Source organism: Crinia signifera, chromosome 9 (assembly GCF_055691185.1).
Source record: "Crinia signifera chromosome 9, ASM5569118v1, whole genome shotgun sequence".
Taxonomy (NCBI): Eukaryota; Metazoa; Chordata; class Amphibia; order Anura; family Myobatrachidae; genus Crinia; species Crinia signifera.
This window is the reverse complement of record NC_139225.1, coordinates 17,482,664-17,495,556: the sequence shown is the minus strand read 5'-3', so window position 1 is coordinate 17,495,556 and position 12,893 is coordinate 17,482,664. Positions and strand designations below refer to the sequence as shown.

At 46.7% G+C, this 12,893-nt stretch overlaps 1 protein-coding gene across 3 annotated transcripts in view; it reads right to left on the bottom strand.

Annotated features, from left to right (window-relative positions):
• Positions 1-12,893, bottom strand: part of LOC146036515 (extracellular calcium-sensing receptor-like) — a 43,441-nt gene that overhangs the window by 4,005 nt on the left and 26,543 nt on the right. For 2 of the 3 annotated variants that reach the window (XM_083160495.1, XM_083160494.1), the window contains exons 3-7: positions 7,599-7,814; positions 5,308-5,596; positions 3,303-4,142; positions 1,326-1,538; positions 1,043-1,166 (exon numbers count right to left, since the gene is read on the bottom strand). In XM_083160495.1, the coding sequence (XP_083016621.1) occupies positions 1,043-1,166; positions 1,326-1,538; positions 3,303-4,142; positions 5,308-5,596; positions 7,599-7,807 (1,675 nt within the window). In that variant the 5' untranslated portion in view covers positions 7,808-7,814. Of the gene's footprint in view, positions 1-1,042; positions 1,167-1,325; positions 1,539-3,302; positions 4,143-5,307; positions 5,597-7,598; positions 7,815-12,893 lie in introns of those variants that run through there. The other variant, XM_083160496.1, reaches the window with a different exon arrangement.

Sequence of the window (12,893 nt, the reverse complement as noted above, 5' to 3'; positions counted from 1 at the left end):
TTGACCGTGTAGCTGTGATACCGCATGCTGTGATCTTCCCTATGCTGGCAAGCTGTTAATTTTAAACCTTCATGTATGTGAGCCTATACATCCAGTAAAAGAACTGTTATACTTTTGCTCATTGTGCGCTTTTCTCATTCTTTTTGATATATATATATATATATATATATATATATTTGTTTTACTCCTTACTCCTTTCAATGGTACCTAACCCTTGGTCTCTGCCAACCTGTTTTTTTCTTGTTTTTGCTCATTTATGTATTGCCAGGCGATGTGGAGCCATTATAGCGTGATATAATATTAATTAAGCAAGCACATTATCACAGGGACACATTTCTGTATGTATTTTGAATTGTACATATCGCATTTTACGCCTGTGACCTTCAAGAATCAGAGAGCACCGAGAGTTCTGTTTTAACGGTTCTGTGCAAACCTTTACTACCCACAATCCTATATGATTTCCTGATTCCCTCATCCCTTATAAACTGCATCCCAAATTCTATCCTAGAGGTGCCCAGTGTGGAAATATATATTGATCGGCTCCATATATTCCAGTACGGATGGTGTAATGGTTAGCGTTACTGCCTCACAGCACTGAGGTCATGGGTTCCATTCCCACCATGGCCCTTACTGTGCGGCGTTTTTATATTCTCCACGTACTTGCGTGGGTTTCCTCCGGGTACTCCGGTTTCCTCCCACAATCCAAAAATATACTGGCATGTTAATTGCCTCCCAACAAATTAACCCTAGAATGTCTGTGTGTGTGTACATGTGGTATGGAATATAGGCCCTTATTCTGGTTTATTCAAAAAGGCAAATTCCTTCTCAAATGGACAAAACCATTAAAGATACCCTGTGTTGCAGGCAGTGCATAGTGCCCGATTCAGATTAGGTTAAAATATTGTACGCAAGTCACTTGAACCTTATATTTGTGCTATTTAGAATAAATGTACCACAGCTGTAGTAGATTTATTGTAGCAACACCTCCACCCCCTCTGCTGTAATGAGTCAGTATTGAGCAGAGAGTGGGAATAATACTCACTTGTTTGGTTGGAAATCGTCCCCACTGGGCACAGAATGCAGTCAAAGCAGCAGACCGGCTCACCCCTCCGCGGCGTCATCCTGTAGCCAGGACGGCAGCTACGACTGCAGACGGATACTGGAACCTGGGATAACAAACAGAACACATACAGTGTCTGTGCTTCCCTCTGATTTCCATAATGCTTAGAATAAGGCATTTAAGTGTCTAGTATTCAGTAATCAATCCATGGACACAACAAAACATAATGTATATGCATGATACTAGCATGTGTACAGAAATTCACCTTTCCCGGTCCTCCAGCCCAGAAGATGGCGCTGTCATTGATGGAGAATCCCTGGCTGGCGCTGACCGTCCCGACTTTCACGTACTGACCCATGTTATCTTGCAGGCGCCAGTTCAGAATGTCAAAGTAGCCGTTGATGTCACCGTTAGCATCAAATGACACTTCTTCCCCGGCAGTGGTCACAAAATGGACTCTTTTCAAGTGATAAAGAAGCTGATATAGAAATATATTAACAGTTGTTATGTCACAGCAAGGAATAAACTGATGGAGACCACAACAGCTTACATTAGCCAATTATAACCTACAGAGAATTATGGTTTAGGGCTGACGCTAACCCCAGATACTGGATTCATCATATATGTGCAATTTAGTCATCACAATTGCCAAGATTTTATTTTTTGGGGGGAGGTGGAAGAGGTGGTCATTCCATTATGAGGCAAAAGTATTTGGAATATATACGTATTTAAAAATCAGGATATATATATGTAACACTAAACGACGAGTCTTTTTCTTGACCCATGCATAGGCCTATAGCGAATAATAATGTTACAATTATTTGCATGCAGATGTTCCTGTGGGGCTAAAGGGAAAAGGGTGGGAGTAATGGATGCAAAGTCCCATGGCCCGGGCATGCTCAGGGATTTTGTACCTCAACCTCCTCCACATGTGAGGCACAGCCACACTTACATCAGAGTCTAGCGGAGACATCGTTCCTCCTAAATGCCAGTACCCACTATAACTAATATATCTCTACCCCCCACATTATGGCTGGTCTCCCCCTTTAATCAGATAAATGAGGGGGGGGATTTCAGAATACCAAATCCCTCACTTTCTGATTCTCTAATCCTATTAAATTTCACCCTTGATGCCTTCTCCTCATTACATTACTCCAAGTTGCCATGTGGCTCTACTCAACAGCGCTGAGTGGAGTTTGCCTATTCCATGCTCTTATTAAGGCTATTTTTGTACTATTAATTTGATTTGTAAGATGCTGGACAGTTATGAAAACAGATTACTCTGGACCATGTGGAAATCAGGATATCTGTTCAGAGTGCGGAGTATCCTTAATTCCCGATGGGCAAGGCAGGAGCCCATCCATCATGTATGGGAACACGCTACCACAGACGTCCAGGGTTGCAGGCCAAGCCAGAGACCTGTGGCCAAGGTTACATGTTGGTAAAATGGGGCCATGGGAATACAGTAGCTGCTTCCTAGATGTGATCATTGAGTCACATGGAACATACAGAAGGAGGGATCTCAGTTGGGCTTCTATTGCTTTGAAGTTTGGACTGAGGGTCAAAGAAATGTCCCCAAACTGGATCTGCAATAAGGGGTTTCTGTATAGAAGTGGTAAGAAAATGACACAAAATCGGAGTGGGATTGTTTGGTCGACCATGAGATGGTCGACAGTCATTAGGTCAATAACGTTGGGTCGACATACAGGAAGGTCAACAGGGGTCTATGTTGACATGGGTCAAGGTCAACAGGGATCTAGGTCGACAAGGGACTAGGTCAACATGGGTTAGGTCGACTGTTTTTTTACACAAATGTCGACACAGTCAACATGGACACAATTTTAAGTGCACCGCATCCCCTCCCATGGCTCGCTGCGCTCGCCATGTTTCGGGCGCGGTGCCCTGCTATGTTCGGCACACTATTTTATTCTCCCACCATGCCCTAGTGGATGGTAGGGCATGAAATACCGGCTAACCCATTTCAACCTAACACATGTGTTGACCTAGACCCATGTCGACCTAGTCCCTTGTCAACCTAGACCCCTCTTGACTTTGTCCCATGTTGACCTAGACCCATGTCGACTTTCCTGTATGTCAACCCAACAGTATCGATCCCATGACTGTTGACTGTATCCCATGAAATCTAACCCTAGTTGCATGTTATCTTATCTGGATTTCTCATGTGCCCTCAGCCGACCTCACCTCATAATAGTCATCTGGCATCACAGCTGGAAGAATTTACCTGCCAAGGTTTAATATCATGTTTATCAGCACAAGACTTCCCAGCGAAGGGTCCTTTGCTAGGTTCACAGGTCAGCAGGTTGTGGAGAGCGTGAGCAATGGCGTAGAGAGCACTGTGGGCCATATACACGGCTTGTGACGTTGGGTCATTGTACTCCTTGATGTCATCTGTTACCAGCTTCTCCATCCCTGTACAATTCTGGCTGCCTGGGCCTACACCAGATACTACGCTACTATTGGCCTCAACCCCAGGCCACCTGCAGTTAAATAATATCTCCCAATACTGTTGGATGGAGAGCATCCTGGGGTATGTGGATGGGTGGACAGTTTGGAGGAAGCTGGCAAAGTGTGGGAGTATATTCCGATTTTTTGCAATCCCGATGGTGCCATTGAGAATGTCCCAGAACTGCTTTTGCTGGAATACCGGTGTGGTGAACCAGGATTCTGTGCCAATCCACACTTTTCCAACGAGATTATGCTGGATGACCCCAATGAAAATCATCCTAACCTCTGCAGGGGAACAGAAGAGAAAGATCACAGTGGCTGTTGATCTGCGGACCTTTTCTATGATCTCCGGGAGGACCGCACTGCTACGAACGTAGTCCACCGCTTCATAAAATGCAATGCAAATCCCGTTCCTGGCCGTCTCTCGTTTGAGGGTTGTAGCCGCTTGCAGGAAATAGTCTTGTGAGGAAATAAATATTCCTATCCAGGTCCATCCAAATCTCAGGCACAGTTCAATCACGGCTTGCGGCTGATCCGCAACACTCACGCTAGTCCGTAAGAATGACGGAAAGTCCACTTTGTTGCTCAGGGCTGGAACCGATGCTATATAGCTGACCTGGAAATATATAAAGGACACCACTGAGAAACCACTTCATACCTCCTAAAGAAAACATATTTTTGCACCTTACATAGATTTATAGAATACATCCCATGGTTCACACTGCAGCAATGGAGATGGTTCATACCAAAAATAGAGGGGAGTTGGACCTTTGCACTAGCAATGGGAACAAGTTGAAAGGGGTAGGTGCAAAGCATTTAGTGGGGCTAAAATGATGCAAATCCAGCCCATCCCCTGAAGAGCCATGAATCACAGCATTTACAGGGAAAGGGGCTGGGCTTAATGATGGCAAGCCCCACCCTGGGCTTCTCCTGGAGAGGAGACACTTAAAGTAGGAAAGTATGGTATGATTACAGAACTACATAGGAGGGGAGATGTATCAAGCCTTCGGGAGATTTTAAGGAGCCCACTTATCAGCCAGTGATAAAACTCATTGTTCCAGCGGCCAAACAGGTACCAACTACCATTTTTCAAACACATGACAGTTATGTGGTGATCACATTACAGTTGGGAGCTTACTTACTGGAGCAACAGTTATTATACACAGCAAGTTTTATTATTCACAGAGAGTTTTATCACTGTTTGATAAATGGGCACCTAACTGTGAATGAAAAGACTGCCCTTGTAAGCTGATTGGTTGCTATGGGCAACTACGTCACTTTATCTCTCTTTATCTGAGGCTTGAAACATATCGGAAGAGAAGTCTAAATGTTAGAGCTGTATAATTAAGGTTTGGAACAAGGGTCACTGGTCCACACAGCAAAAATCTGAAATTGAGCTCAGCAAAACAGCTGTCCTATCCCTTTCCTGAGTCTCCCGCTATGTGGAGTGATCTCACACGTATAATTATGTCTGGTAAGGGGACCTCACTATGCATGTCCTGACCAAGCTCAGAAGTAGCCCCTCCATCTGGCTGAACCTCCTCAGATATGAGCCACACCCACTGCTCTAATAGGTCCACTTTCACCTAAACCGCATCGAAGAACCGTAACAGTAATGAAAGCGTTAGGTAACCCCTGAGTTATCGATGGTCTGTTTTCATTTGCCAATCAACTTATTCAAGACATTCATTTAATTATACATTTGGGTAATATAGTATTATGGCCCCTAAGTATTCTTGCAACATCTCATTCACATCCTTCATCTCGCATGGACTACTTACCTGAGGTACCCTCCACAGGCCAAGCACTCTTCCTATTACCAGTGATGAGCTTGATATATCTCCGATCACAGCGAGTGGAAACTTACGGAGGTCACAGTTATAGTTTGGGCCACAGTTCACACCGCCTGAGGCCAGCTGGAAAGTGGCCCGAAGAGCAGTAGTCTCGGAGAAGCAGGAGTCATACATCCGGAAGCCCAGGGTGATGTTTGGTAGAAGATACGGATCGTCGTTGATTTCTTTGACAATGAAAAGCAAAGCAAGAATCGACTTGTACAGTTCTGTAATGAAACTGTAGATACCAGGTATATCAGTGCCTATCCATCATACCATAGAGAGCTTCAACCTAGGGATACAGAGTCTGACTTAAATAGTAGTGGTCTACAGCTATAGGGTAACATATTGGAGATTAATGTTGTACTTTAAATAATTTCTACTAAACCAGCTGATATCTGTTATATCTTGTACTGACCTCTCCTGAACCTGAAAACTCAACTTACACCCTCTATGTCCCATACTGACCTCTTCAGAACCTGAAAACCCAACTTATACGCTATATATCCATAGTGACCTCTCCGGACCTCAAAACTAAACTTATACACTCTATATCCCATACTGATCTGTCCTGAACCTGGAAGCTTAACTTATACCCTCTATATCCCATACTGACCTCTCCTGACCTGAAAACCCAACTTATATCCCCTATATCCCATACTGACCTATCCTGATCCTAAAAACCCAACTTATAGCCCCTATATCCCAAACTGACCTCTCCTGAACCTAAAAACCCAACTTATATCCCATATATCCCATACTGACCTGTCCTGAACCTGAAAACATAACTTATACAATTTTTATTCCAAACTGATCTGTCCTGAACCTGAAAGCTCTACTTATACCCTCTATATCCCATACTGACCTCTCCTGAACCTAAAAACCCAACTTATATCCCTTATATCCCATACAAACCTATCCTGATCCTAAAAACCCAACTTATACCCCCTATATCCCATACTGACCTCTCCTAACCTGAAAGCCCAACTTATACCCTCTATATCCCACACTGACCTCTCCTGAACCTGAAAACTGAACTTATACCCTCTATATCCCATACTGACCTCTCCTAAACCTAAAAGCCCATCTTATACCCCTCATATCCCATACTGACCTCTCCTGAAACTGAAAACATAACTTATACTCTATATATCCCATACTGGCCTCTCCTGACCTGAAAACCCAACTTATACCCTCTATATCCCATACGGGCCTCTACTGACCTGAAAACCCAATATATACCCTCTATATTCCGTACTGACCTCTCCTAAGACTGAAAACTCAAATTATACCCTCTATGTCTCATACTGACCTTTACTGAACCTGAAAACCCAACTTATACCCTCTATGTCTCATACTGACCTTTACTGAACCTGAAAACATAACTGATACCCTCTATATCCCATACTGACCTCTCCTGAACATAAATGGGTGGCACTGTCGCTACCCCATGGTAAGACACCTGCTGCATCCTAAGAATGCTCCAGAGAATGCCCTTCCACCTGCTGCTGACAGCCCCACCCCCTCAGTGTGACATCATGACGTTACATGTTTAGGAAGGTGGAAAATTGCCCGGCTCTGCGGCAGCAAATTGTGTATTGTCTCCAGAGCTGTCCTAACCACGAGGACAGTAGTAGTATCATGTTCTGGTTTCCCATGTGCCCGAATACAAGTTTCACCATTTACTGATCTCTCTGCAGACTGGGGATAGTGGCTACATCATATATTGGTCTCACTACACCCCAGAGATACAACATACATCTGAGGTGTTCCTCTAGCTCTAGGATTGCAGACTATAGATTGCAAGCTTCACTGGCGCAGGGACCAATGTGAAATATTTTATGTCCTGGCAAGGTGGGTAAGTGTATTATATACTGGCAAGCCGAGAGTCTTCATATGTGTACCCAACATTTGTCCTATAATTATATATACAGTGGACAAATAGGCCACCGACAACAACCAGTGTAATAGGTATAAATACCCTACATTATATAATACCACCCATTATAACAGGGCTGGGCAACACCGGCCCTTCAGATGTTAATGAACTACACATCCCAGGATGCTTTGTATTAGTTTTGCTATGTGGCCATACTGAAACTGATGCAAGGCATGCTGGGATGTGTAGTTCATCAATGTCTGGGGGGCCGGTGTTGCCCAGCCCTGCATTATAACTACCAATTATGTTTACACTTATAATCTGAGGAGCACTCAGCGATTGTATGAATATTAATACTCACAGGACACACGGTCGTGGAGCCGGGCGACTGGAGAATACAATGAGCGGCTTAGTTGTACTGGCACTTATAGGATTGACCATGCCTAACATGATGTCTCCTTCCTCAGTGTAGTCTGTCACAGGTGGGGTGGTGAGGAGACAGCTCGGAGCCAGTGCCACAACACAGCAGAGAGGCAAGGCCAGGACACACAGCAGGAACTGGATGCACATTACCGATCTGCCACAGAAAGAATGGCAAAGTGTCTATAGGTTACTTGGAAAGAAAGGTATAGCACCTTTTTGTATGAACCATAGAGGCATGTAGGAAAAAATGTATTGGCTACAGCAATGGGCCAATATGTTCACTGTGGCATTATATCACCCCAAATTGAACTGACCTTTTAGGTATTCAACATGAGGTCCTCTAATTACTGTATAACTACAGATCCCAGCGTGCCAAACCACAGTTTTAGCATAGAATCATAGCAAGACTGTGGCAGGGCATGTTGGGGTGTGTAGTTCCACAGCAGCTGGAGGGCCACATGTAAATGACCCTCACCATAGTGTCTTCTAACACAGTGCTTCTCAAATTCAGTCTTTGGGTCACACTAACAGTGCTTGTTTTCCATATTTTCTTGCTGCACAAGTGTATTCATCATCATCAGCCGACACATTTTAAAAGATCCACCTGGGAAACATGCACATGATACTAAAAGTCCTACAAATGAAAAGATGTGATGTGCAACTAATCTGCTACTGTCTATCATTTCTTTATTGCATCCTTGAAATTTATAGACAGTATCTGATTGGTTGCTACGGGTAACGTCACCTCTTTAGTACAAGCTTTAGTACATTTTCCCCTTAATGTTACCCAAGCACTGGATGTGAGAAGCGCTGCTCTTCCCAGGGGCAAACGCAGGATTTTCAGAAGGGGGTTTCCAGAGGGGCGGAGCAAAGCACGGAGATGGACACTTAGGTGACCCAGTATATGCCGGGTCAGTTAAAGTGTTTTAGATACACCAAATGTATATAAATAATAATGATAATAAATATATATATATATATTATATATATATATATATATATATCTCCTATATATTTGGCTACATCTGTCACTCAAAGTGGGTGTCTGTGTCTATAACGCTCTGTTCCTGGACTTTCCTCTTAATGTGTGATTGCCTTCATCTGTGCTGAACACCTTTCTGAGAAATTAACCTGTTTAAAACAGGTGATGGCAATCATACATTAAGGGGAAGTCTAGAAACAGAGCATTGTGTCCCTCCTGGAGAGGGTCATGTTGGGAGGTATGTGACAGAGAACCAGCCCAGTGAGCCCACAGACAGTGCCAGACACCCACTGCCTTCCCATGTTGCCCAGCACTGCTACTCCACAGTCACCAGGTGAGCGCCCCCCTCCCGCGATTTGCGGCAAAACCTCCCTTCCCGCGCGCCCCCCCCCCCTCCCGCGATTCGCGGCAAAAACACCCGCTCCCCCGCGACCCCCCCTACCGCGATTCGCAGCAAAAACACCCCCGCGGCCCCCCTCCCGCGATTCGCTGCAAAAAGAACCCCCCCATGACCCCTCCCGCAATTTGCGGCATAACCACCACCCCGCGACCCCCCCCTCCCGCGAATCGCGGCAAACCCTCCCCCGCGACCCTCCCCCGATTCGCGGAAAAAACACCCCCCCCGCGACCTCCCTCCCGCGATTCGCGGCAAAAAGAACCCCCCCGCGACCCCCCCTTGCACGATCGGCGGCACCCCCCCTGGGACCCCGCGATTCGCGGACCCCCCCCCTGCAATTCGCAGCAGCCCCAGGATTAAATGGCACATGCAAAACACTGACATGGCTATGGTCGACAATTGTTGTGGCGATTCGCGTCACACCCCCCCGCAACCCCCCCTCCCGCGATTCGCGGCACCCCCGTGACCCCCCACCTCCCGCAATTCGCGGCAACCCCCCACCGGAACCCCTGTGAACCCCGCCCTCCCGCGATTCGCGGCACCCCCCCCCCCCCCCCCCGTGATTCGCGGCAGCTCCAGAATTAAATTGCACATGGAAAACACTGACATGGCTATGGTCGACAATAAAAAAGGTTGACATGAGTTTTTGAAGTTTTTTTGTCATTTTTTGAATATTTTCATATTTATTCTCATGTGTCGACATGGACACCAATGAAGTGCCACACTTATGTCAACATTTACATGTGTTGATTTTTTTCTTGTGGCGATTCGCGTCACACCCCTCGCAACCCCCCCCCTCCCGCAATTCGCAGCAACCCCCCACCGGAACCCCCATGAACCCCGCTCTCCCGCGATTCGCAGCACCCACCCCCCGCAACCCCCCCTCCCGCAAATCGCGGCACCCCCCGCGATTCGCGGCAGCCCCAGGATTAAATGGCACATGGAAAACACTGACATGGCTATGGTCGACAATGAAAAAGGTTGACATGAGTTTTTGAAGTTTTTTTTTCATTTTTTTAATATTTTCATATTCATTCTCATGTGTCGACATGGACACCAATGAAGTGCCACACTTATGTCAACATTTACATGTGTTGACCTTTCTGTGTTGATTTTTTCTTGTGGCGATTTGCGTCACACCCCCCCCACCCCCACAACCCCCACTCCCGCGATTCACGGCACACACACACACACACCTCCCCCGCGATTCTCGGCACCCCACCCCGTGACCCCCCCTCCTGTGATTCACGGCACACCCCCGCGACCCCCCCTCCCATGATTCGCCGCAACCCCCGCCCCGTAACTCCCCCTCCCGCGATTCGCGGCACCCACCCCCGCGACCCCCCCTCCCGCAATTCGCGGCACCCCCCCGCGATTCGCGGCAGCTCCAGAATTAAATTGCACATGGAAAACACAGACATGGCTATGGTCGACAATGAAAAAGGTTGACATGAGTTTTTTAAGTTTTTTTTTTCATTTTTTGAATGTTTTCATATTCATTCTCATGTGTCGACATGGACACCAATGAAGTGCCACACTTATGTCAACATTTACATGTGTTGACCTTTCTGTGTTGATTTTTTCTTGTGGCGATTCGCGTCACACCCCCCCCACCCCCGCAACCCCCACTCCCGCGATTCACGGCACACACACACCCCCCCGCGATTCTCAACACCGCACCACGTGACCCTCCCCCCCGTGATTCACGGCACACCCCCCGCGACCCCCCCTACCATGATTCGCCGCAACCCCCGCCCCCGTAACCCCCCTCCCGCGATTTGCAGCAACCCACCCCGCGACCCCCCTCCCGCGATTCTCTGCAATCCCTCCCCTCCCACGATTTGCAGCATCCACCCCCCCACTACCCCCCCTCCTGCAATTCGCGGCACCCCCCGCGACCCCCCCTCCTGCAATTCGCGGCACCCTCCGCGACCCCCCCTCCCGCGATTCGCGGACACCTAAGTTGCAATACAGGGCATCTTTCATACAATTCTAACCATATTTCTCATATACAAACGTTCAAAATTAAGGGGGCGCAGCCCCTTACGACGGTGTGAAGAGCGCCCGTAGGGCGCGATGAATCACCTAGTATATATATATATACATAACAGCAGTGTAGACCCCTGGGCACAGCAATGTATTGGGGCCCCTACCTATCCTCCAGCAGTAGGGGTGGGGGGGTGCTATCAGTGGAACCTTTGATGTCCCGCGGGTGGTAGGGGGTATTATATCAACCGCTCAGCATGTAGGGCCTGGATCAGTAATTTCCACTAATTACCCCTTTACTGCACAGATGGTGGGAGAAGGGGACATTGGGCTGAATGAAGGGATCCCAATACGTAACTTCCAGGGTGGTAGAGGATGTTTAATTCGCAGAGGAGGGGTGTATAGTGGAGTGTACTTATTATTCATATTTTCTGGTGGGAGGACAGCTTGCTTGACTGTAGATATCTCCAGTTCCCGGAAATAGATTTCTTAGCTTTTAATGGAATTAAAAACTATAGAATTCCACCTACCAAATGGTATTGGGGACTAGGGGATCAGAGTTCAGGAGGCAGAGCAATCTGCCAACGAGAATATAAAACTACATACCAGGTGTGTGGAGCTGGAGCAGTAACCAGCTGCTGGAAGGCTGATAACTCTGGTTCTGGGAACAGTAGAGACAAGCTACTAGTGTCCATCAAAGGGGGAGAGTCCCAGATTTTGGAATATATCTTGAGAAAAACTCTAATTCAGACAGAAACTGAAATATCTGACTGGGGAGAGCAATTAACAGGCTTGGATGGGGACCACTTTGAAGTCAGATATCTCCGGTTCCCCCAGGCCGATTTTTAAAATTCTTATACCCATGGAAAGAGGGGACCCTCAGCTTTCAGAATAGGGCCCTCAGATTCCTGGGGGGGGGGGGTTCTGGGTACTCAGAAACCCCCCCCTGCGTGCGCTACTGCTTCCAGATATGTATGGTGAAGTTTAATAGGATAAGAGAATCAGAAAATGAGAGATTTGGTAAGAAATCTCGGTACTTATGTAATATCTGGGCTCCCGTTTTTTCATATGAGACCGCGTCCCCTCGCGGGGCTCGCTGCGCTCGCCACGCTTCAGGCACGGTGGCTCGCTGCGCTCGCCACACTATATAAAATCAACTCCATGCGTAGTTGGATAGTAGGGGTATGAAAAAATGGGGTGCATTTAACATGGGAGCCCAGATTATACATAAGTACCGAAATCTCCAGTTCTTTTAAAGCGGCAATCATTTGCACTGCAATATCGGACGGGTTTTGCAGTGTAAATGATTGCCGCTTTAAAAATAATAATGGAGATTTCTTACGAAATCTCTCACTTTTTGAATCTCTCATCCTATTACATTTCACCCATTATGTCATAGATCACTGCTATATAGCATGGGAAGCCAATGTGACCTAATTTGATCTCAGGGGGGGGGGGGGGGGGGGGGATAGAGTTCTGCAATTGGCCAAGCAATCTGCCACAGTAACACGTAGCAACCAGATAGAGTGACCCTTATTCTGGATCACTCGCAAATGCAAATTCCTTCTCAAATGGACAAAACCATGTGCACTGCAGGGGGGGCAGATGTGACTTGTGCAGAGAGAGTTAGATTTGGGAGGGGTTTTACTTCAAAGTGAGATCTAAATTGCAGTGTAAAAATAAAGCAGTCAGTATTTTCTCTGCACAGAAACGAAAGAAACTCACCCAAATGTAACTCTCTCTGCACAAGTTACATCTGCCCCCCTGCAGTGCACATGGTTTTGTCCTTTTGAGAAGGAATTTGCCTTTGCGAATGAACCAGAATAAGGGCCAGTGTCTGTTGCTAGGACACAGCAGTTTAGTATTGT